Here is a 25,669-nt window from a genome sequence, read left to right on the forward strand (position 1 = left end):
TCTACCTGGGGATACTCAGGAAAATGAAATTATATTCACTAAATTAAGAACAGAAAGATGTTTAGATAAATTGTGCTTAGGCCTCTGATGTAGAACTGAAGTATCATTAATTTAACTCACCTCCCTTCCTACCCCTTTAAGTCTCAGAATGGGTGTCCATACAGAGTTTTAATGAGGTTTAACTAATCTTCTTTAAAAGGTAGCTTAGATCAACTCTCTTATGTTGCCCCTGTAGACAACCCATGAATTAAAGTATTAAAGCACTCTGCCTCAAAGGATTCTTGCACCATGGGAACAGTTCCTGCTAGAGTTTTTCAACAGTCAAAATTTCTATGCTATCTTTTATGCCATTTCTGGTCTACTGGCTCAAATGGGTCCACAAAAGACATTTTTACAAACTAATGGAATTAGTTAAAACATTCTCCCTCTTACTTGATAAAATTATAGGCTCTGCAGGGACATTCTAATTGAAGTTATGAATGATTTTACTGACTTAACTCTATTTTGTTAAAGATTAAATATTTGCCTACCAATGAACTTGCACTGGTTTTAGTAGGCTAGTTTCACTAATGGAGGCAAACTCCTAGAGACATACATGTATTTTAGTCATGACAAGCTGGTTTAGTTGAGGTTAAACATGTACCTAACTGACTTGAGCTGAAAAAACTCACAGGTTGCACAAATAAATTATTGTGGGCTAAGGTAGTCTCAGGTGCTGCAGGTGGCAGCTGCACTGTAACTCCATGCACGCCCACTCTAGCCCCAAGGAAAGCGTTGAGTAATTTGAAGGAGGACAAGCAAGCACTTCTCACCTACCACAGTGCAAGAGAGCAAATGGGCAGTAACTGCAGAGGACCTGATGGACAGTAACAGCATAACTCAGGGCAGTCTGGACAACTGCTGCCGCGCTTGACCAACTTTGTCTGCAGTCATACCTTCGGTTTACTAACTGGCATCCTTCACAGAAGTAACACTTTACTTAATGTGAAGTACTCCTAAAATGCACTATGAGTGTACGCCCAAAGGGAGTTTGCACAATGCAAATTGCCTTCTAAAACAATTGTGTTTAATTGGTATGGACAAGGTTATGGTTACATTCCCCTGAACGCTGTCTTTCTGTTAGGAGAGATAAGACACGCATTTGAATTACTATGCTACAGTGTTCATGAGACAGGCTCATATAGAACAAAGCAAAACAACTACAACACTTTATGTTGCTTTCCTGCTTTTCCACTGCTTAAGGTTACAGAAGAGACCTTGTTTTGGAAAGTACTCAATTTTGAAACGAAATCTGTCTTTTTCATAGGGCAACAGACTTCCACTGGCCTTAGTTACAAAGAAGTCCACATGGGTGCAGATCTTTCAAGGTCCATGGTGCAGAAACACTGGCTGCATTGGAGTTACCGCTGAAAAAGCCCTGTCACTGGAGCTTACAGAACGGTTAAGAGCGACCATGCTCACTCCCCCTATCTCTGCCCCTGGAGAAAGCATACTTGTGGTGAGCCATGAAATAAGTGCCAGGTGGAACACAGAGCTAAAACCATTATAGGGAGAAAATAACCTCTGATGTGGTTTCCCTCCTTAACTATAAGCCTACAGCTTGTGAATGGAAAATGGATAGCCACCAACTGTCACTGACTCACGGCCTTACCACTTACACCAAGCTATGGCAGGGGAATTGCTCTTGACTGGCATGTAAGTGAAGATGGTGCTTTGGTTAGTGCAAACAGTGCATTTAGCACTCCTGCCTGGCTCCCTTGCTTGGCCAAAGCGTCAGCACCACTGTAATGTACATTTAAATGTTTCTGGATCCAGTGTTGCACTCAGGCTACTGCCGCTGTCAATTTTTTGAACTCTCTAGTCAGTTTTCAACTTCTTGTCTCATAGTGATTAACACAGCACATCTCAACCTGCTTGAGGCAAAACCCCAAGATGTAGATTCAATAGTTCTAGCATTTTTGCTGCTTCCATGCATTTTGCTGCTTCCCAGTGCCAGAAAATTAGCACAATGATAAAAAAAATGAAGAAATTAAAAAACAAATATGCCAAGTACTCCTTGCTAGCAAAAAGGTTAAGGTTTTCTTTCAAAACCATCTTTTTTTCTTCAACAAACGAATGCTATGCCTTGTTAAAAACTATGGCAATACAAATTCATTCCGGGATAACAAATCCCTGTCAGTTTAATTGAGGCAAACTACATTTGCTGATAGAGACAATAAATAAGACAGAATAAGACAGAGGATATTGCTTAGATATGCTGTTTCTATAAAATACTCTAAGGTGTAAATCTTGAGCACCAGATGCTCAGTTTCATGTATGTCAACACAAAGCAATGGAGGATTCTTCCCTTTGCGTCAGGTCATTTCCCAGTTGTAATATTTCTTCCTGACTTTGTGCCTATGGGGCTGATGCAAAAGACACTGAGCAGCCACCTTTTCACCAGGATTGAAGAAAATACATTTACGCACTACTCAGGGGAAGCACAGGTTTTGTTTGATATAGTGATTTATATTTAAATGTCTCCAATACATTTATTTATTGGTTTCTACTTCTTGTGTCTCATAAACCAGGAATTCAGAAAAAGGTACAGGGAAATTAAAAGTATGTGGAAAGCTTGTGTTCACACTACTTTGTTCAACCTGTACTTCAGTTCAACCTCTCAAAAGTAACCACCAAATTTGAAAACCTATGGCCATAAAGAATTGACCCTAGTTGGCACACATGGTAGTGTTACAGCAAATCTGTTGTTCCACAGGCAGGACTCTGCAGTTTTCTGATAGCAAAATGTATTTTTTTTTTTAACTGCTATGCTGTCTTCGGTTTGCTATGTGGCTGCTGAAATGGAAAAACAGGTCTCTATGCATTTTGATTTCAGCTCTTGCAATGTGCTTTTCCGCCTCTTTAAAGTGCAAGAGCAGAACGTACACTGAGGAACTTTCCAGAGATAACAAATAGGTCCCAGTGGACAGTTTTGTGTATTTATTTTGTCTTCCTTTACAGAGAAACACAACGAGCAAGGGAGTTAAAATGAAGCTCAGAGAAGCCAAAAAGGAAACCACAGGTTTTATTTTTCTCTTCAGAGCTTATGTGTAGTGAGGCCTCATCCCTCAGCATGACAGATATTGTGCTGTGCTCCTCTAGGGTTTGTAAGTACCTCGGGTTACCCAGAAATATTCTGTGAACTCAAACAATCCTGATGTTAACTGGAAGATGCAGATAAACATTCTTTAATTCTCGTCTTCCAACTTTCTCAGACTTCAGGAGAGATACCTAGAGATAAGATGTTCCAGTTCCAGTGGCAAAGGGCTTCTTTGACAACATGCTCTGGGAAAAGCAAGTCAGATTGTTTATCTTCTGGCAATAGTTTTGCTCTCTTTGGTTCACAGAGCATAAAGGAGAAAATTCTTTTCTAATCTCTCCTTCTGTCTTTTCCTCTCTCTCCAGTTTCCTAATTTCACCCAAAGAGAAAGGTCACGGTGGCAAGACTGGCAGTGCAGTTACGTGAGCTCTTGTGCATCGCTCTGTGCTCAAAAGCAGCTTTAGCTCTTTTACTTCCCTCAGTCATGACTCTGCTCTTGAAGGCCCTGCAACCTAAACAGAAGCATCCTGCAGGCACTTCAGCTTATGCTGCCTATAAGCAGCCACAAAGGATTAACATTTCAGTTTGTGCTTTTAACTGGGTTGGGCTATGCTGGCAACTGAAAGTTTGAGTGGTACAATGCATTTTTCCAAGCTGTGTTAACAGCCCCACTGGCTTCAACAGCACAGGAATATCAGTCCTTGTCCCACTTTTGGGGGGCTGCTTCCTAAAAGACTGCTGGTTTGTAATTAGACCAGGTTATAGCACTGGTGAGATGTGGCTCTACTGGATTGGAGAACTGAAGTCTAATAATTAATCTGAGGACTAATTTCTGGTCTTTTAAATGGAGGGTATCTTACAAAAAAGCTTCAGATATACAATCTACTATTACAATTCTTGTAACAGCTATATCCCAGAACTTGAGGTTCCTCTTTCCTTCAAAAAGGGACTGCATAGAGAAGATACAATATTTTCCTTTCCTCTGCATTTTTCGTTGTATCATTTTTGTTGTTGTGGGGTGCTTTTTTGTTTGTTTGGTTTTTTTTTAGTCTTGGTGTCTTGAACACAACGAAATTGACGTATTTGGCTCACTGAGCAAATTGCGAGGAGTATGTGTCAGGCTGGTGATGATCCCTTCTATCCCTATGTATATCCTCTATTATCCTCTATCATGTCACTGTATGCCAAAAAACTGGTGTAGGTGCTGTCACGTGCTAGGGTATTAAATGCATGGCTAGTAGGCATAGAACCATAGAATGTTCAGGGTTGGAAGGGACCTCTAGAGATCATCTAGTGTAATCCCCCTGCCAGAGCAGGATCCCCTAGGGCAGCCACACAGGAACACGTCCAGGTGGGTTTTGAAAGTCTCCAGAGAAGGAGACTCCACAAGCTCTCTGGGCAGCCTGTGCCAGTGCTCTGTCACCCTCACAGTAAGGAAATTTCTCCTCATGTTGAGGTGGAACTTCCTATGCTCTACCTTAAACCCATTACTTCTTGTTCTATTGCTGGGCACCACTGAAAAGAGATTATCTCCTTCCTTTTGACACCCACTCCTCAGATATTTATATACGTTAATAAGGTCCCCTCTCAGCCGTCTCTTTTCAAGGCTAAACAGTCCCAGTTCTCTCAGTCTCTCTTCATGGGAGAGATGTTCAAGTCTCTTAATATACTTCTAGTAAATAGTATACTGTGGATAAAAAAAAAGATTTGATGCCAAAAGGGAAAAACAATCACTCAAAGAATGAAGCAAAGGGTGCAACTTCATTTCAGTCACTTCCCCTCAGGAGGTCTTTGGCAGGGACTGTTTATTCTCTTTGCCAGAGCACGGCCAGCTGAGCAAGCAAGGAATGTGTGCAACTTGCAATAGGTCAGTAACTTCACAGAGGCCAATGAAATTGCTCACTTGCTGAAGCCAATGGCACTAACCCAAGCTCAGGTAAACTGTGTGCTTACTGAGCTTTGCTGAATCAGCACCCACCTCCTACATAAAGTCCAAGGATTGCTGCAATCTCCATTGCCTCTTTAAAAAGCTTTGTTTCCCCTCCATAAGGAAAGTGTCTTCTCCTGACAAACTTACAGAGTTCTTCCCCTACACCATATCAAGTTAAAACACGAGCAATACGAGATGCATCCTGCACTAGTTACTGAACCTCTGCCACTTCAATCCAGTCTAACAGGACAGACTGGTGCATGTCAGCATGGGCCGTTGTCAACCTGTGACCTTCAGCTGACATTACTACTGCTGTCTTGAAGAACATGACCTACTCAATTACTTAACACAGTTGCACAAGGCTGTCAAGGACAGAAATGGGGAAACTTAGCACCAAGTTCAAGACTAAACTCATCTTCTAGCCATGGGAGTCTGCTCCAGTGCCTCCGAGTTTGTTACAGAAAAGACAGACACAGTAGACAGAACCCACCAAGACATTGCCTCTCAGTCTGGGAAATCCAAGCACAAGTCCACCATGTGCTCTTTGTACAGCTGAATTGTTATCTCTCTTGCAGCTCTATTCACATGTTGTGCTAAACAAGGTAAAAAAATTTCATTATTATGATGGTATAAATGTATAAATCTTGGTTTTGTTTACTATGACATTTTGAGAAAAGCCTTTGCTCTGAAATCCAATTATTGACTAACACTGCTAAGCATGTAAATAGCTCATTCCCAGACTACTTCTGACCTTTTTCTGTAATTTCCATTAGATTTTTAACCACAGGTTTTGCAGAGCTATTGCAGAGAAAGGACTTTTCACCATCCTCACCACACAACCATAAGTAACGTATGCAGAAGTAAATACCCAGGAGCAAACTCCCTCTCACTTCATTATTGATTTCTATCAACAGCTTTGCAATGAGAATGGATTTGGCCTTTTACTCTAAACAGGCATCCACCCTGTTAGTACAGGTGAAGAAAGTAGATTTGCAAAGAAATTCTTTCTTGTAGCAATGATGCTGGCAAATGAGTCTACAATACCTCATATGAACCTTCTAAATCAGGATGTTATTCAGTTCCCAGGTCACAATTGAATTAATTTGAAGGCGGATCCTGCTCACTGCCAACACAGACTCTCTAAAGAAGAAACCACAAGAAGCTAGCAGATCTGTTAGCAACGACACTGCTGAAGCCTGATTTAGAATGGACAGTTTAACTTGCATCTAAGAAGGCATGAAGCCTGATAGACAACCTTCCTGTGACTAAGGTTTTCGCAATGGTACTCTCTCATGTGGAGTTTCTGGCTCCTATTAACACAGCTGGGTTCACAGTTCAATTACGTGAATCCTTGGATGTCTCATTATGCAGTTAAACCCATGCTCCAGTATTTCCTTGAGGCTCCTCTCCTCCCTCCAGACACTAATTTCCATGAAACTCTTAGGAATATCAGTATCTCCAATATTGCTGTCACTGTGCCACGATGAGCCAGCAGTTATAAGAAGCATTTGGCAAGACGGATGCTAGGGAGAAGGAAGACAAGGGACAAGCAAGCAGTCCTATCGCATAAATATCTCCTTCTGAGAAAACTAGGTTAAACACACGATTACACACTCCAACAAATGCATGCTGCCATAGCAGGGGTGAAATACCATTTCTTGACCCAGCAAACAGAATCTTACTCCTTGCTCTATTTTCACCACTGGCCTTTAGTTTATCCCGCTCTTCAAAACAATTTCAGACACAGAACTAATTAATACAGTGACGAAGAGCAAAGAAATATTTTAGGTGTGACAAACTATATTCTTTTTTTTGCTGTAAATCTATTTGCTTACCAAAAAATCACCAGCCAGGAAGATCTCAACTTCTTCACCTCCTAAGAATCTACTTCTGGCTCTCTCCCCCTCTTCTGCCTCATCCCCCTTCTCCTCAATAAAACTTCATGCTTTTTTCTTTAATTAAGGAAAAAAAATAAATCTTAAACTTGCCTGGAATTCCTCTTTTTGTTTCTCCTCATTACTACTAAACAAAAATAAAATCCATCACTGAGGGCAAATAGCAGTCTTTGGTCTCAAAGTTTTTGTATCAACATCTTTAATAGATTTGGTTCCAGTGATCGAATATGATCATGATTCAACTAAAAATTCCATACTCCCTTAGTTGCCCACTCCACAGCAACATGCAGCATGTCACAGAAGTCTTGTTATTATCATATACACTGGTCTGCTTGCAAAACTTTGTATTCAAGTCCTACAGTTTCAAAACAAGTCTTTACCCCCAGGCCCTCTGGATCTTAAGGCATGAAATCCAAATCTCTCTACAGCCTCTACTATTAGATATCAGGACCACATTTAATTGCAACGAAGCTCTGGCATTCTCAGTAAGAAGTTTTCAGTAAATGAGTGAAGTCAGACTACTTAAGAAGATTTCAGTAATACAGTGCAGAAAGATCAGGAAAACAGCCTGAGACAAGTAACCAGTTTACCTGGAGTATTAACAGCATCTGAATAATAGACGGTGGAACCCTGGCTCTGGAACGTGATAATGCATCTTCCAACTTAATGTTGAGGGTAATTATATTCCTGAAGTGCAGAAGAGCCAGCTGTCGAACTGAGGGCTCCTTCCCCTTAGAAACAGAAAAAAAGCAAGACAGATTATGAGCAGTGTGAAAGTGAGTTTCAAAATCCTCTCTCAAAATTCCTTCTGCCGCTTCTGAGGGATTACAAGAATGGTAAACCTGAACAAAAATCAAAGGAATCATAACAAATGGCACAGAGCAGCCTACAGGTCTGCACAGTGGATTGAGTTGGCAGTAGTGAATGCTGTAGACAATGACTGACTGTGTGAAGATGATGAAGGTTTGGGGGAAGCATACCTGAACACAGGATGAATACCTTGCACCTTAACAGTAACAAAATGTATCAATATGTTTTAAAAAAAAAAAAAAAAGAAAAAGAAAAAATAGTAGGTTTGAAAAAGGGTTCAATATCCATTATATCTCAAGATTTTGAGTACTGGCACTCAGCCCACCTTGTGGATGCTCCTTTTCTCTACAGTTTTCACTATCGTGCAGGAGCAGAGCTGAAGTTTCGTGCTGCATTTTCAAAGACAGTTTTCTGCAGTTCAAGAATACCTACTCATTGAAAAAAAAAAATCTTATCTGAAGAATACAATGTTAGTTCTGCAGAGATTAACACCACTTGCCTTGTAAGGTGGTGTGAAACTGTTCCTGTTTCTGCTGCCAGTTGAATGTTAACACTTCTGATTTGGTCTGGTATTCAGCTGCTATTGACTTTACTTCTTTTGGAATAAAGCAGCCAACCCTACCCATTCGTTTTCTCTTTGTATTATGCTGAAGTAAAGAAGGCCCCAAATCTGCTTCAATTGGTGATGAACAGAATTTACGAGAGCTCATAAGCACCAGCTGGGCTTTTGGAAGTAAGCTCAAAACATGAGGCACCTAAATCTATTTGAAATTAGATGAGACTTTCTGCTCTTATCCCCTCTAGATTCCTCTGAAAATTCATACAGTGTTGCAGACGAGACTTGTGTTGTAAAATTATTTTCAAAGACCTCAGGAACACAACAGTGAAAAGAGGTTATTTGGTGCAATTTTCAAAAACATCTGAGTGAATTCTAATTTAGTCAAGTGCTTCAGAAAAAAAAGGTTGAGAACCTGCCTATATCTCCAGGTGCCCAAATGCCTTGGGTTTAAATTATGTGCCACTTAAAGTTCCGGTCAGGTTCTAATAGGTTTTAATATCATCTTACTTCTATCACTTTGAAGTTTCTACTGGTAAGACACAAGTCAACGAGTGAAGTAGCCCTGTATGTCTTTAGAGCTTTTCTCTTTCAGAATCAAATTCTGTGGAAAAATCAAATTCAGATTTAAAGCCTGTAATTATTATGCTAATATTGTTAACATTGGGATGGTAATATCGTTAACATTTGGACAATCATTTTAGGTATAAAGTCCACTTGGAAAAATCAGAGAAACTTTACCAAGTTTCCCCAAATATGTTTAGGCACCAAGCTCCCACTATCATCTATAGGCATCTAGGACCAACTCCAGAAGGTCTCATATCCATTTGGCACAGACTTCCCTGGGACTGAAGTTATAAGCAATACTCCATGGCCATCACTATATAAGAAGATTGAGCCTTCATCCAAATCAGATCAAGGACCTGTAGTGGATTTAAAATTACTGGACTCAAATTCTGCGCTCATGTAAACTGGTTTAGTTCCACTGACTATTGTCGTCCACTTATAAAAGCATGGAATTTGATCTCAGAAATACAATTTTTAAAAAAAAGTGGAGATACTTCAGAGACAAATTCACACACTATAGAGAAGGAAATGCATATATTGAAGGCAACACAGGTCCATTTTTTTCATCGTGTGCATACTTCAGTTTATCATTCATAACCTTTTCTGACTTTTAGTGTGAACTGATAGAAGGACTAACCGTTCTCCCTGCATGCCGCTTTTTTTTTTCGAAGTTCATCTTTTTCACCCAAGCACTTCAAAACTGTTTGCATGAGTATCTTATTTGCATGACATGACTGCACAGAACAGCTGCACTGGGAGGCTGGCCCAAGGAAAGAGAGTTAAGGATTGCATCAATCCGTTGATGAACCAGTAAAGTTGCTTTTTCCAGTTTTTCAAGATTCTATAGTAACAGAGTAATTTTTCACCTGCACAGGATAGAAAATAGCCTGAAGCATGGGCAGGACATCACTGAAGAAAAAATCCCAGGTTTCAGCTAAGGTATCCAGTAGTTTCTGCCCTGTAAAACCACAAAACAAACTAGTGAACCATTTAGGTTGTAATCAGCTAACTGCAAAGACTACAGCACGCAGGAAACAAGGTTAATCACTATTATACACAAAGATGAATCACATTGCAGCTACTATTAGCATGGAATTAGTATTCCTTTTGGTGTATCAGATCACTCAGTATTTGTGTCTTTTCAGGTGACACATTTAATGTTCTTAGTGAACTCAGAGACTTCGAGGTTAAAGCTTACTCAAGAAAATTCCCATAAAGAAAAAAGAGTAATAGCCCAGGTTACCTCCTCCTCTTCTTGCAGTAATACCTACTGGACAAGACTGGAGAAGAGCAGTAGGAGGAGGACATGGCAGGCTAAACGTGGAAGCATGCCTGCAGAGACATCTTCCCCAACATATTCCCCTCTGCCCTCCAAGCAGCAAGACAGCAGAGCACACCATGATTTTGGTGAGACACTGGCACAGGTTGCCCAGAGAGGGGGTGGAAGCCCCATCCCTGAAAGTTTTTAAGGCCAGGCTGGATGGGGCTCTGAGCAGTCTGATCTAGTGGGGAATGTCCCTGCCCATGGCAAGGGGGTTGGAACGAGATGGTCTTTAAGGTCCCTTCCAACCCTGACAATTCTATGGTTCTATGATCTGTGGAGATGCTCCACCAATTATCTCCTCAAACCAACCCCTTAGTTTCCCTGTATCCCCACTTACATAGAAAATCTCACCTAAGTTCTTTGGAAAAAGACAATGGTTTTGCAGATCGATTTTTTACTGTAACTTTCAAAGGATACAGTCAAAACCTGCTATCACATAAGTTCCTCAAGGTCCTCGAAGAAAGGCCACCTCTTCGTCCATTCCCTCCCCAGCTGCAGCCTCCCCAGTGGAGACTGGAGCAGCTCTAGACAGGTTGCAAAACCAAGCTGGACACTGAGTTCCTCAAAGAACAGCTCGTAAAACACAGAGGCAAAGCAGGAGCTGAGATCTACAGGAGATGAAGTCTGACTCAGTAGCTGGATGCTGGCTTCAAATCCCTGTCCTCCAAAACAGCCTGTGTGTCCTTGGACAAGCTCTTTAGCACCCCTGTGTCCCTAACCCAGCTGCACCTCCACCAGCAAGTATTATGGAGATAAATACATCAATGATTATGAGGCATTCAGACAAAACAATATGACTTATCAGGAAGCAAATTCAACAGCAATCAATATTACGACTGGTGTCAGAATCAGATACTATTCTTAATTTTTGTATTATATCATTACCTAGGGCCTCAGCCAGGGAACATTTTGCACAGAATTACACACGTATCACAAAGAAATTCTGCATGAAAGCTTCTACACTCTAAGTTATTCAAGTGCCAATCTTTATTATGGGATACTTGATCTCCCTGCATTTTTAAGCACATGACAAATAGCACCAGCTCTGGCCCATGTGCAACTCCTGAATTATTCCTGGGTTGATGACTTTAAGTGCTTTCAGTGACTGCAGCTGTTGGCTTGTCAACCACACCAAGGTCTTCGTTTCTGCAGGAGTTCTCTATGTTCTCCACACTCATGCACAAGACTGAAAAGGGTGTTCTTGGTTTTATTTTTTTTTAAATTTGTCTTACACTAGTTCTACTGAAACATAGCAAGGAACCAGGTGCAAAATTTCCTAGCAGCTGCAGTAGTAACAATAATAATAAATACTATTGCATTATAACCTCCATATACTAGTGTGTTAAGCACTAAAGTGTCTCAGAGATATAAATCCAACCATGAAGAGGCAGTCCAACCACTCTGTGCCTTGAGGGCAAAGCTTCAGAAAGAGTTAAATATGTTCATTGCCCACGAGTTTAAGTTAAGTGGAAACAAAGTCTTCACAAATCCGGCTCCTGCCACGGGTGCTGAACATCGGTCCTTTTCAAATCTTGCTGCTATAATTGCACAAAGTCAAATTACTCTGTGGAGATAAACATGCCTTTGCTGTCCCACACTCCTGTTGTCCTGTGGGCAGCATGTTTTGCGAACTGATGGATTTCCATACAGCAGGTCAGGAAGGCTGCAGAGTTAACTGCCTTTGCCAGGCAGGACTTTTACTGAGGGCTGTGGAACAATTCCTACGGTTTTTTGACACACATCTTTCACACAGAAGAACATGACTTCCATGTGCTTTCATAAATACATTTGCTTCACTGTCAGGCAAGGATCCCCACATTTACCATAGGCATTTGCCAGATTCCAGGAAGCTGGGTTAACTCTAAATGCTCATTTTAATGAAGCACAATATAGTCAATTTTGGATGAAATAAAAATGCAGGTAGTACTTTTCACACTGCTTCTAAAAATTAATTGAAACTCCAGAAAGAAATATAAAAATAAAAAAAAATTTATCATTTCCAAATAAAAGCTAAATTTTTCAAAACCTCCTGTGGGACAAAACTCCTCCAAAGTGGGCTCTTTTTTCTCTTTTGAAAACTTCAGCACCAACTGGATAGGGAAACTCAAACCACAGGATGCAGGACAACCTAACATTTGAAGCAGGACCACTGCTGCTGCAGACCCAGGAACGGAGCCCTCTTCCGAATGGGAGCTCCCAAGACTTCTGTGCTCCCAACTTTGTCTTGGGTGTTTTGGGAGCAATGGGTTCACTGACTATTGGATGGGATCTGAGGTGCTGCTGCTGCCAGGAAACCCAAATTCCAGCCTTAAAAACTCATTCCATGTGCAGCTCCCCAGATAAGCTAACAGAAACCTGTCTGTGAGAAAGATCTCCGCATCTGAATGAGATCCCTAAATTACAACTACGCTCCTGTAACTTGCCAGCTTTAGTGAGCTGACGTTTCCAAGGATGGACTTGGAAAAAACATGACGGATTTAATCCTCACTTTACTAGCGTTTCTGACCACATTTTAAGGGGCAACCACAAAAAGTTACATCAAATTCAAAACTAAAATAAATTTAACAGCTTGCTGAAATTTTGTATTTGCTAAATATGCTCCTACATTTTCAAGCCATTTAGCAGTCTCACATTTCAACTTGTCATCTCAGCTTTGATCCCAGAGATAGCATTTCTGATTTTCAAGCCAGTAAAACTAGGAAAAAAAGAGTCGGGACCTCGGTAGGGCTCTGTACCTAACTTGCTGATTTGATACTTGGAAGACCAACTTCCTTTGTGATTTACAAAGCAGCTATTAAGGTCTATTAAGCCAAGCTGTTATTTTATATAATTGAGGAATCTTGTGCTCGGCTTAAAGAGTTTGGGTACTCTTTTGGGGTATTTTTAAAATGTGAAATTTGTTCTCTTTTTGCAGTGTTCAGGGCGATTGTCTTTTCATCAGAAAAGCTCGGTCTCATAGCACCATCTTCATCTGATCAACTGTACTGTCAGTAATGACAGGTCATATTTAGGATTTCTAGATAAGCTGCAACTAATGGAAACAGTTGCCTCCGGGCTACTCCTTAAACATTATATTTAGACTAAGTGGTATTATGACTGCAGCTTTGGAAAAGGAAAGATGTATTTCTTTAAAAATTGCCACAAGACTCCCCAAACATCTTCAGACTGTTTAGATGGGCAGTAACTCTTGAAGATATTTTGAAATCATTTCACCTTCTGATGACATATAGCACCATAGAATCATTTAGGTTGGAAAAGACCTTTAAGGTCATTGAGTCCAACTGTAAACCCAGCACTGCCGAGTCCACCACTAAACCATGTCTCTAAGCACCACATCTACCCATCTTTTAAATACCTCCAGGGATGGTAACTCAACTACTCCTCTGGGCAGCCCATTCCAGTGCTTGACAACCCTTTCAGTGAAGAAATTTTTCCCAATATTCAATCTAAACCTTTGCTGGTGCAACTTGTATGCCTACATCTAGGACAAAACACCATATTTAACAGCATATCTAAACATCACACAGGACATGAAATGAGGGTGACTGTAAAACAACACATCGGATGGAGGTTGTCTTTGATGATTGCTTCCATAAGGTGACACCCTGAGAAGGTGCAGACAGAACAATGGAGCCTTAACTGTAAAAAAAGAGACAGCATCTGTCCTCATTTATGTAAGTAGGAATACAGAATAACTCTTAAAACAACCTACAGCATTTTTTTTTGACTTAGCCAGACACTTCAACTAACTGGGATTTTAGTGCTTAGTTTTTTGCTTATTAAGATATCTCATTATTTTTCCACTCTTCCTTAACACTGAGCAGGTTATAATTGAAAGAGAAGGAAGCGTCCACGCTGGAGGTAACCTTTCCTTTAATGCCTCGCTGTAGCTCCAGGCAATCACTTCCCCTTGATGAAAGCCAATGCGACAACCAAGGCAAGACACAACAACAGACTGCAGGAATGAACTGATACAAGCTAATCCACAGTCCTGAGAAGACGGTGGAAAGCATCACACTGCCCCCAGAACGCATTTGCTAGAACTCCCATCACAGATGTAGATAGCCATGCTAAAATCCAAGTTACCTTCATAAAACCGGATCTTGTCCCTTAGGATCACCATGCCTTTTGTGAGCAGCTGATTCTGTAAATAAAATATAGGCTACCTTTACTCAATTCTGTACTTCCCTACAGCCACTGTATTTCATGTTTTGTTCATTCTTAGCTTTTGACAATGAAGGGGGTCTTTTTTTCTAATGATCAATCATCAAAGGGTTTCTCCTGTGTCCACCTTGCTTAAATCACTTGGAACACTTGTAAAATAATGATATAAAGACCTACTGCTTTCAGGATTCAGCATGTATTCTGTGCAGTACAAAGTGCTTCTCAAACTTCAGATAGTTGACCCCAAAGTATGTACTCTTAGAGACGCAGAAAGAATACTGCTTTGATAGACAGGATATACTTACTACTAAGTGTGTATACTTACTACTAAGTGTGTTTCCTATTAACTACACTATAATGAACTTAAAATTTAAGTTCCTGAGTAAACCAGTTAAGTTAAAAGACAATGTCTGAAGCCTACTGAAAGACAGCAATGTCACAGAAACACAAATCTGTTTCATAGCTTGGGCCTTCACTATCTAACTATATATACATATATACATACATATAAAACCCAAATCTCACTATTCCATAAATGTCAGAAGACAGAGAAGTCAGTGGACATCTCTGAATGGCTTGAAGGGGCTCCAGATCAGCATTTACAGTGGATGAAATGATTTTGCTCCACAGCATGTAAAAAAATCTTATTTAAATGAAAACACTCAACGTGCTTACCTGTAGATATTCGGTGAAAAAGGATCCCAGTTCAGTTTTCAATAATTGCCTGTATTAAAAAGAATAAGAAAAGGATGTGTGTAATCTGCAAATCATATTAGCTGCGCACTGCACAGAAAAAGGGAAGTCAGTAATGGCAAAATATTTTCTTATGAGCATAGAGCTTGTCAATAATGCCTAACTGCAAATAGAGCAAACAAGGTCAATAATACCAAGACCCTCACCAGCATTTCTGTCTGTTGAAAAATATATGCTGTGTTTTTAGATGGCTCAGTTGCATTAACACATATGAAAGGAAATTGAGACTTGACGAAAAGAGGATGCTTTCCATCCTACACCTAATCCTCCTAAAAAACGCTCAAATTGTTCTCCTGCTGAGCCAAGGTTTCAGGGGCGTGTGGTGTTGCAGGTGTTGGAGAACTCCTAGTGCTCTTTGACCATCCATAGGTCTGAGCCAAAAAATGAGCGTGTGACTTGGCTGACATCCAAGCCAAATCATCTCTCTGTCCTGAGTAAGGTTGAAAAAAGAGCTGTGACAAAATGTTTAGAGAGAAACCTGAACTCACTACATACAGCTAAAAAAGCTGTATGTCATCTAAGTCTCACACATTGGATGCTAGATATACTTCTCTGCACTCGAGTCACTATCCAGATGCATAAATGAGAGCTCGGACCTTATCAAAATGTAGCTCTGGATGTGTTTTCTGACCACGTGCAAATCCAGCCTGGAGCTCTTTTGAAAACCTGTCTCTGTGTGACCAGCTCAAGTCCCACGAAGAAATGAGGTCAAATTGGACTTAAAATCTAAACACCTACTCAGTTAGTTATGCACATTATATATTCAGTAGCATGTTATAATCTATCCCTTTGGGTTATGTCTTTAACTAACAAATAATAAAATAATCAATTTATTTAACTAGTAAAGAAAAATATATTTGGTTTAAAGAGTCCAGTATATTCCTGCACTCCATGAAAAAACATACAGGACTTGGATCTGAATGTTTCTAGTACCACAAGCTTCAGCATAGCCAATTGAGATCTTCTGACAGTTCACAGAAAGGAGGAGCAGGTCAGTCTTTAGGAGGACAAAATACAACATCTCATTTATTTATCTTGAACCACAAGTCCACACTGACCTCACAGCACCCTGTGGAAACACTCTAGACATAAATGAAATGGAAAACAACCAAAAGGAAGGTTTTGTTCAGATGCTCCTAAGCACCAAAATCCTTTTCAGCCAGAAATCTGATGAATTCAGGCAACCTATCTACAGACAAAAATTTTCAAAGCTAGCTCAGGTTTTTAGTCGTAAGTCTCTCATTGCCAGGAATGGCCATTTTAATGCCAGCCCCCTCAGCATGCTGTTGCATCATACAGGCGAGGACAACCCCTGCGGTGTCTTCAGACTCCATCCTCAATGGTACCCGCTGACAAGCCCTTGGCAGGGGTTAAAATCCACATCCCGCAAAGACTGGCAAAGTCTTAAAGCCTTAAGAGTATGTCAGTGAGTACAAGGATTCTATAGCCAAATCGTGAAAACGTGACACGTCCACTTGAAGGGGAAAACTATTGTCTAAGTGGTGTGAGAGAGGTTTTTCTTATGTTGAACATCGATTACTGAACTATTTTTAGGTTAAAATAATGAGAAATCTGCTGTTTTGAATTCTTCCATGATAGAGTCAATTTATTCCCAGATATCTCTTTATGCCACTGTTAAAAAAAACCCACAAAAACCCCCAAACCCTTTATGCAGACAGGTCTTGCTTAATTTTCTATCCTCTCCTCAAGCTAGCACCTCTTTGAAGTCTAGTCCTGCATTCCTCAGTCTTGAACAGGTGATTTGCAAATACCTTTTCATATTTTAGGTTCTACTGACAATTCCTGGTATTTAGGGCAGGAAATACAAAATTATCTTCTACTTGTCCAATAACTAGCCCCCTGATAAAACAAAATATCACCGTATTTCCAATTTCTCAGCTGTGAATGAACTAAACAACCAGCTTGTAGTTCATTTTATGCACTGGACTGCATCACACCAAGAAGTACTGTGGCTCCATTAGCATCTCTGTTTACAGGGTAGAAGAACTGACAGCACAGTTAATGTGTCTTGCTTTTTGAATACCTAATAATACAGATACTTCATGCTACTTAATTATTTTCTAGTGAATAGTGAGGTCCTCAGGCCACAGAACACTGGTGTTTGATGTTTTCTGTACCCTTATCCACAAAAAAAAAGGATTGAAGACATTGCTTAAGTGGTTTATTTTTTTATCCTTGCTTAACTTCCTTTAACAAGAATTAGTTATTTTGTCACCTGTCAGATCATGGATAATTCAGATTACTGAATGACATTATCTAGATATGTAAACATCATAGTGAAATCCAGGTAAAAATCTGATCCAACCTAAAAGAGATCCCTGATCAGATAGCAGACCTTATTTCAAGTGCATCTGATTTTGAAGCTAGTCAATCTGCTCTCTTAAAAGCTTGTGTGTCATTGGTATCAGGTCATCATTGCCTGTTTAATGACTTAATAAATTCAGATGATAAAATAAATTCACATAAAATATGCTAAAATAGCTCCTGACTGTCTTTTTCTATCTTCCTGCTGCTGTTTCTTTGGTGCATTTTGAAATTAACTCCTGGAACATTACTCAGAATGTAAAGTCTAACACTGTATTAATATCTGTTAAATAAAGTTAAATGAAGCAAATGAAAACAAGTGATTTTACTGGGTTTCAACTCTTGCTCCAAAAGAGGAAATGCCACTAAAATGTGCTTTGTTTGCATCAAATCAATATCCTGAAACTCAGAGGAGAGGCAGCTATAAATATGTATTAGCTTTAATACAGGACATCCTGCTTCCACTGCACTTCCCTTCCCTTCTTTTTCTTCCTTGATTTATGAGTGATGTAAATAAACACTTTGAAATGACAGTCAGTACATGAAATTAAAGAGGAAAAAGCACTATATGATTACTACTATCACACACATGCACGAAGAGAGATACTAAAGAGTAAGTTTATGCATACAGATTTTTATTACCTGGCTTTTGAATCAATCTCCTGTTAAATCATCTAGTAAGGGCTCAGAAGGAACGTACAAGCCATACACTAGTAATACTCCCTGTTATCAGAGTATCTTCTCATCATCTTACTGCACTTCATTAGCTTCAGCAGAGTTATTCAGGAGTAGCAGCAACATGAAAGAGACTGAAATCACACACTGATTTTATTGGTATTATAGCTTCTGAGCACTATGCAACTCTATACTTAAGGCCACTTTCTAATGCCAGAGGAATGCAAGAATGGTGCCAAAAGGCATTGGTGTAAATGAGCAGCAGCTTTCATTAGCCAAATCTAAAAGAAAAGTAAATGTTAGTGTACAGATTTGTACCCAGTAATGTTTTCTTAAAGAATCAGCGCATACATAATCAGGGTTCAAAGCCTCAAGATATGTGTTCAAAAAAGGAAGTTACACATATTTGTTTCCACGTATGTGACATACAGTAGTTGAATATACCTGACATTCCTGAGTTAAAACGATGATGTGCAAATATTCTGGGCATAACCTAACTGTTCAAATATTTACACTTGATCTGTGAGTCAACTTGGATATTCAGATTCTAACTATGAAAAGAATCCCAGAATCTGCTCTAATTAAAGTGATAAAATAACTTCTTTTACTGTCCTGTAACTGTTAAAAAAAATTACTGATACTAGCCCTGTACCTAAAAGCTTCCACACTCAAATTCTGCCCAGTGAAAGTAATGGCTATTCGATTCTTTTAATTCTGTACTTGTGGGGGAGATAGATAACAATATTCACTCAAAGACAATTTTTTTGAACTAAATAACAATAGTGGTAAGGCAGACATTTTTGGTATGTGTCAAATCAGTAATTTCTTAGTTAGGTTTTGAGCTGGCTATAAATGAGGCAAAAGGACATTGACTGCAAATAGTTAGGAGGCCCTAAAACATAACTAACTGTGGTCAGCAGCCAAATGAAGCACACAGCAGGAGTTTCTGGAAAAAGGCCGTAGCTGGACGTGTGAATAGGAATGTTTAGAAAATACCACTACCATGCTCTCTTCTAGAGACAGATCTTCTGGCTGTCGTGTCCTCTTCACCAACTCGCAGTTTTCTCATTCTTTTTTTTTTTTATGAATGAAGCAAGTGGGACACACACAAGAAGCTTCACAAAAACAAACTCAGAGTTGTCACGGAGAGGGAGAACAGCTTCTGGCAAGAAATTAGAAGGCTGTTCCAGCCAAGTTGGAGGCAAGAGGGAACAACCTCAAAGCAGCAGTAGACCAGAACCAGTTTCAAAAGCCATGCTGCATCTCGTCAAATGCTCACTCATCCCAGGAGAGTTACGCTGCTGGTGCCTCATTTACGACAGCAGCTTTCTATCTTGGTCTCGGTTTCACAATATTTATCAGCTCAGGTATGAGTCACCAGGTGATGTTCTTCCTGAAGCAGAGCAAAACTGAGCATTCAGCTGAGATAACAAGAAAGCAGTGCTATCCTTACCGTAACAAACAGAAATGGGCCTATGAAGTGGCATGAAAACCCTTCATACTATGGAAAAAAATATAAAACAGTCTATTTGTAGTCATCTTGCCTGTTTGGTTGTGTGGGATGTTGCAATAAATTCAACACAACTTAATATATTAGCAAGCATCATGATAGTGCAGGGTTTATACTCAGATGAATGAAAGCAAAATCTGGGCACAATTGACCAAATAACATCTATTTACCTATCTTCTATTTGTTGCTTTATACAAGATTATATTTGTCTCTGTCACATCAGCATATAATTTTTCCTCTTTTACCCCTCACCAGCAGACGAGAATCCTGAGGCAAATGCATTGGTCCAAGAAATCTCAGCCCAGAATTACCATTCTTGTCATTCAGATAAAGCTGAAGAACTCTAACTGCACTCAGAGTAATAACAATCAACCATTATTCCAATAACTAACTCAGAATGATTGATGGATCATGCTAGCTGACAGCCATCCTAGAAAAGCTATTCTTTGTATGTCATTTTCTCCCCAGAGAAGTAAGAAATAACTGGAGAATAAATTTCTTTTAATTTCAAAAAGACAGAGGGGAGAAGTGAGAACACAGGCCAAACGTGATTTGCCTGGACTTCTCTGAAGATATTCCCATCACTAAATGAACCAGACTGGGACAGCTATTCCAGACTGGGACAGATAATCCCAAAATATTTGGATATTCTGTGAATTTTGTCACTCCAGTGTCCAGATAGACTGGGAATAAGCAGCAAGTGAAAGAGAACCCCTAAGGTTCTTATCTGAAGACAGCCAGGGAATGTCACAAGCTGTCTGTCTTTTGTAAGTGCAGCTTCTTTTCCACCACTTATTCTTCAAAGTGTTGGGACAAGTTTCTAAAAGGAAATCTGCTACCTTGCCCTTGTCAGTGAGAGAGGGTTTACTAAGTAATAAAAAGGGCTAGAAAAAAGTAGTAAAAAGTGAAGTGCTGTAAATCCAGATGACAACTTATCTCTTGGTAAACTTTTCTTTGCAACTATAACTTTAATCTCGAATGGTAGGATTTTCATCTTCTCTCTTATTTTCTTTTCAGGACAAAAAGTTCCCATTATACATATCACTAGTCTATATTTAGTCTGTCACAAACAGTGTCATCAGAGTATGAGAAAAAAACAGGAACCTTAAACTTGTGTTGCTCATGTCATTGTGCTAGCAAGACAACTTTATAACATCTGCAGCATATTCAGCCTGTGCAGAAGGAAAAGCTATATGTAAGGCATGACCAGGCAGGACATCTTTTCTTGCTGTAGCCACACTGAGCACTCAAGAGGATTTATATCCTCCACGGATGCAAGGGAAGCACATCAGAGCTAGGCCTGGCACCTATGGAAAGGACAGCATCATTGTAGTGGAATAGGGCTGTATTACTAGAGGGTCCAACTTCTCCCTTCCTTAGTTTCAATCCAGTACGTCAAGACAGACTCTGAAATAATCCATCTGCCTTGCAGCTGAGTACCTCCCCTGTAGAAGGAGCTGTAGCTCTCGCTACAACGAGGTGTTGACACACACCATCAGCAACTGTCACTGAGGCCAAATTGACTGTGCTGGTTGAAACTACCACTGGGAAAAAACCCAAGACATAATACTCCTGTAGAAGCTTTCAAGTGCAAGTGCAGTATTGTGCACGCTGGCTAATAACACCTTGCGTAGAGTCGAGTCTCTTACCTGACTCCTTCATTGAGGTTGTAAAGTTCATGGTCTGGGAGACCCTTACGCTGGAACACCGCTATTACTCCATTGTGGATACTGAAAGAGGATATTAGTAATCATTAGCAGCTGATCATGTTTTAGAAGGATATCACTTCCACACTAAGCCTAACATCTCTCCCCAGACACTTGCAGAACCTTTTAAGAAGTCATAGATGACTTTGGTACCCCAGAGGCCTTAAAGGGAATTATTGCCTAGAAAATAGATGATATCTTTGAAAATCAGTTCTTTTATTTCTTCCACCTCAATAACTTCAACAGTTGCACACCTGAAAGCAGCAATTACGTAAAATTTAGGCTTATGTATTTTAGGTACTTTAAGTATATTACATATAACTTTTAATATATTCACACGTTAATATCTGAAGTATTTTTAAGTACACTTTTGTCTCTATGGCTCACCGCAGAAGCAATTAACAGCTTCACTATGAGATCAGTGATGATGTTCCCAGCATTGTTGGCATATATTTGTCTGAACTATGGTTGCTTGATTTCTTTATCAACAATCAGCATTTATTCAGGTGGGGCATCTATATGTGAATTTTAACCCACAAATATAGCATTCCTTAACTATAATGTAATCTTAAGAATTTCTAGTTGTTTAAAAAAAATTAAAAGAAACACTGGACAATTATGAATTTTAAATAAATTTAACCAATCGCATTTATTTTCAAAAATGAAACAACAGAAAAGGGGCGATTGGCTACAAAGACTGTTTCCTTTTACCACTTACTCATTTCTCAAAGACTTGCACTCTTGCTTTAGTTAAAGGAAAACCAAGGCTGTGGCTGAAAGAAATACAGCTCTAGAGTTTCTAAGGAGGACAGCGAGAAAGGAAACAATGTTCTCTACATAGGCCAACCATCTGTCCTGCAAAAATACTCCATTTTCAGCGCCATTTCTAACTGTTCTGCAAGCGGATGGCGCTTTGAGATTGAGACTTTCTGCTGCAATCAGGCACAGCCGAAGATAGGACCAAGCCAAAAAAAAAAATTCGCTAGCTCAACAGAAAGTCACATACCCAATGCTGCCCATCCCTGGGGAGTGTGGCCACCAGCCTTGTAAGTTCTAGGGTGCTAAATGGCAAAAGCCTGCCAGGTGCTGCAGGTACCTGGCAATACACGTACTTAGCAGGGTTGCTTACTGGTCCCATGAACTTAACAAGACTGCACCTCAAAGGGTTACTTGAAATGAGTATGTGCTTCAAGCTGAAGCTCTGAAATGCTCCTGAAATACACCTGATGCAATTATTGTGATGACACATCGGCCTAAATCACTGAGCTTAGGTCTGAGGACAAAGGTAAAGAAATGCCAGTGAAAGGTGAAACCAAACTTGTTCCAGCATTAGTAGAAAGGAGTAGAAGGGAGACTCTTTCATCTTCCCCAACACAGGGCCACCTTTTATAGCCTCACAGTCTGACTCCAAAAAGAAAGAAGACTTACATGGTCCCTCCAACTGCCAGCTCATCCCCCCTCCTCCACTCTCAGAACTGCTTGGCAACTGCTACCACATTTAACTATGGATTGGAAGTCCCAAAACATTAAGGTCTTTAAGGTTTCATCTGCCGTAGAAGGAGCATCTTTTAGTGATCAAGAACATACTGCAGGGTGAGCTCAGCCTTCATTCAAGATACACACTGATGCTTTAACTTCCTGATGTTAACACACAAGAAAGCATGTTCTGTTCACTCCACTGCTAATACTACTGCTACTTGATTTCCCAATATGACTGTTTTTACTGAAATGACCATTTCCACCACTGGCAGTGACTGCAAGCTATTTCATTTCTGTCTGACTCAGCTATCCCATGTGTAAAATAAAGATGATGACATTCACCACTAAAGGGTATCTGAAAATATATTTAGGAAAATCATAACAAAAGCAATGACTGTGATTATCAATAGCAGTGTTATATGCCATCATTGCCATTGTTTTTTCCTTCTTCCCTCACAATCCTACTAACTTCAAAGGGAAATACAGATTTTGGTATGTCACTCTTCCTATTTGAGGTTGCACCTGAGAAGGAGAGATGATATCTCAAGGCATATTACAAAAAAACACAAGACCAAAATCTTTCTTGGATGCCTCTTACTCTGTAAGCCAACTCCTGGTCTGTACTCAGCAGGAGCAAAGAAGAGCAACAGCCAGCCTTACGGATGCTCAGAAGGTGTATTTAGGAACCACTGAATTGAATCTCACCCCTAGAACATCTACTGAAAAGACGTTCCAAGAACGAGAAGCTACAGCGTGCTTATGCCTCCTGGGGATCTACCAGTGACTCCACAATATTGTTTTTCAGGGTTTTGCAGCTGATGTCTCCCTGCTCACACTGCACTGGATTTTTGTGCAATAGAGCAGCACCCAGCTTTGGAGCTCTGGTAAGCAAAACCAGGACCAGATTTGGAAGTGTCAGGATTTGGAGTTGCTCTGTCTTGAGAAAAAAAGAGCTAATGGCCATATCTGTTTATAAGGTCTCCAGAAAGAGAAAACTTGATTCCTACCGGCAGATGAGCTTGGTCAGCTCTGGCCTGGGTTCAGCTCCAGAGCCAGACCCAGCCACAGGCAGCTGGTCCCACCGCAAAGGGACGTGATTGCAGGCACGATGCCAGGCAGCAGCAGAGTGTACCTGGGAACCTCAGGCATCCACATTAAACTTTCCCAGGTCCATGGTAAGACAACGACTTTCAATGCTTGCTGGGAGCGGAAGACTGGGCTGGAAGGTAAACCCGATGCTCATTGAGAGATTCGAAATGCAGGCACACAGCAAGGCTGAACAGCAAAGAGATGCACTGTTAGAAAGGCTCAGCCACATTCATGTGTGGAAAAAGGAAATTAAAAGTGGCAGGTAAAGGATATGACCAGCTGTGGAGAACTGCACAAGCAGATAAAAATAGGAACCATTGTCAAAGGAGCAAAAAAGAGAAGAGGATAACGTTTCCAAGGTGTTAAGCACTCTCCCTGCCACTGTGGTCCCTCTTTTCCCCCCACACCCACATGTACAGACATACATTCATGATCTAACCTAGCTTATTTTGGCTGGCTCAAACAGACACACTCAATTTACGATTATTTGAAAATTGGCAGCTAAATGTCTCTGGTATACAGTGAAGAGACTTGGGTATTTTAATATTATGAGTAATATGTGAAGTACGACTAATGTAGTGAATAAAACAAGCAGTCTTTACACGCCCTTCTGATTCGGAAATGAACTTTGCAATGTTCCCTGCCAGCATTCTGCAGAGAGGAATGACTAAATCTCTCTCCTAAAAGCCAATGTGCTCTCTCTCCTTCTCTCTGTCACTCCTTTCTAAACGAGGGGGAGGTTTTCTCTTGCCAGCTTAACAGGTATATTATTATTCAAAAAAAAAAAAAAGAGAGAGAGCAAGTTTTTTAACAAGAACTAAGGGGGACAGGTTGTGAGCATTTAAGTTATTGCCTGTGTAGTACAACTGCACCTACATAAAACATCCTAGAGGTGACCTTTTAATCTGCCTGGGATCTCCCTTTCAGTGAGGGGACACCTGCCTTATCTGGAAAACAAGTCTTGGCTCTGCTACATTGACCACCTGCCTTTCCTTTCTGTGTGCAGGCATGCAAATCCAGGCAGCAGGTGACACGGGAATGCCACTGCCATCTGGCCCCTCACACTTGTTCAAGAGGCAACTGAGAGGAGCTGGGACAACCAGGATGCTGTCGGTGTCAGGATAATAAAAGGCTAGCTTAAACCTTCTTAGTTACCTTAAGCTAATGGAAAAAACCAAAACAAACCAAACCCTTTCTTAAATTAAAGTAATGCTACAGTTTCTATGAGTGATTGTTTAAGAGGGTTTAGTTAAAATGGTACATCTTTTTGGTGTAAAGAAAATCTGAGCTGCTGCTTACACGCAGAAGTCCTGCAGGACGCTTGAGATGGTTGGATCACCTTTAGTTGTGCCTGCAACCAGCCTCCACTGAGGCTTAAGTCAGTAATGGATGTAATTAAACTTATATTTTAATAGTTAATCTGAACTGAAAATGCCTTGCAACCTCCCTTCTGTAACTCTTCTACAACATGCAACTGAATAATGAGTGCACTCCTCGCACTGAATATTACTCCAAACCTTCCTTTTAAATGCCACGTGCGTAAATGTGTGCGCAAAAACACAGCGCCACAGAGGAGATAAAAAGAGCCCAGAAGAACACCCCAAAAAGGTCAGTTCCTGAATTACTCGTGCTCAGTCCTTACTAAGGTTCCAGTCTCCAACCAAGACTGGACCCCACACTGTGTGTCCTGGGTTATAAATGTTTCTGGTTTGCTGTATTGTACCAACAGGCACATCTTCCACAGAAGGGCAGATGTAACCTCCTACTGCAGCCCTGCACTTTCTCCTATTTAAGAGGATGAGCATTT

The 25,669-nt window shown here is 40.3% G+C and overlaps 1 protein-coding gene across 2 annotated transcripts in view; it reads right to left on the reverse strand.

The window, feature by feature from the left end:
• The window catches only part of PRR5 (proline rich 5 (renal)), a 67,188-nt gene that overhangs the window by 20,925 nt on the left and 20,594 nt on the right, over positions 1 to 25,669 (reverse strand). For both annotated transcript variants that reach the window (XM_009869260.1, XM_009869259.1), the window contains 5 exons: positions 21,238 to 21,318; positions 15,001 to 15,049; positions 14,248 to 14,305; positions 9,704 to 9,795; positions 7,495 to 7,635 (listed from right to left, as the gene is read on the reverse strand). In XM_009869260.1, the coding sequence (XP_009867562.1) occupies positions 7,495 to 7,635; positions 9,704 to 9,795; positions 14,248 to 14,305; positions 15,001 to 15,049; positions 21,238 to 21,318 (421 nt within the window). The remainder of the gene's footprint in view (positions 1 to 7,494; positions 7,636 to 9,703; positions 9,796 to 14,247; positions 14,306 to 15,000; positions 15,050 to 21,237; positions 21,319 to 25,669) is intronic.

This window comes from Apaloderma vittatum, unplaced genomic scaffold (genome assembly GCF_000703405.1).
Source record: "Apaloderma vittatum isolate BGI_N311 unplaced genomic scaffold, ASM70340v1 scaffold16985, whole genome shotgun sequence".
NCBI classification, from domain to species: Eukaryota; Metazoa; Chordata; class Aves; order Trogoniformes; family Trogonidae; genus Apaloderma; species Apaloderma vittatum.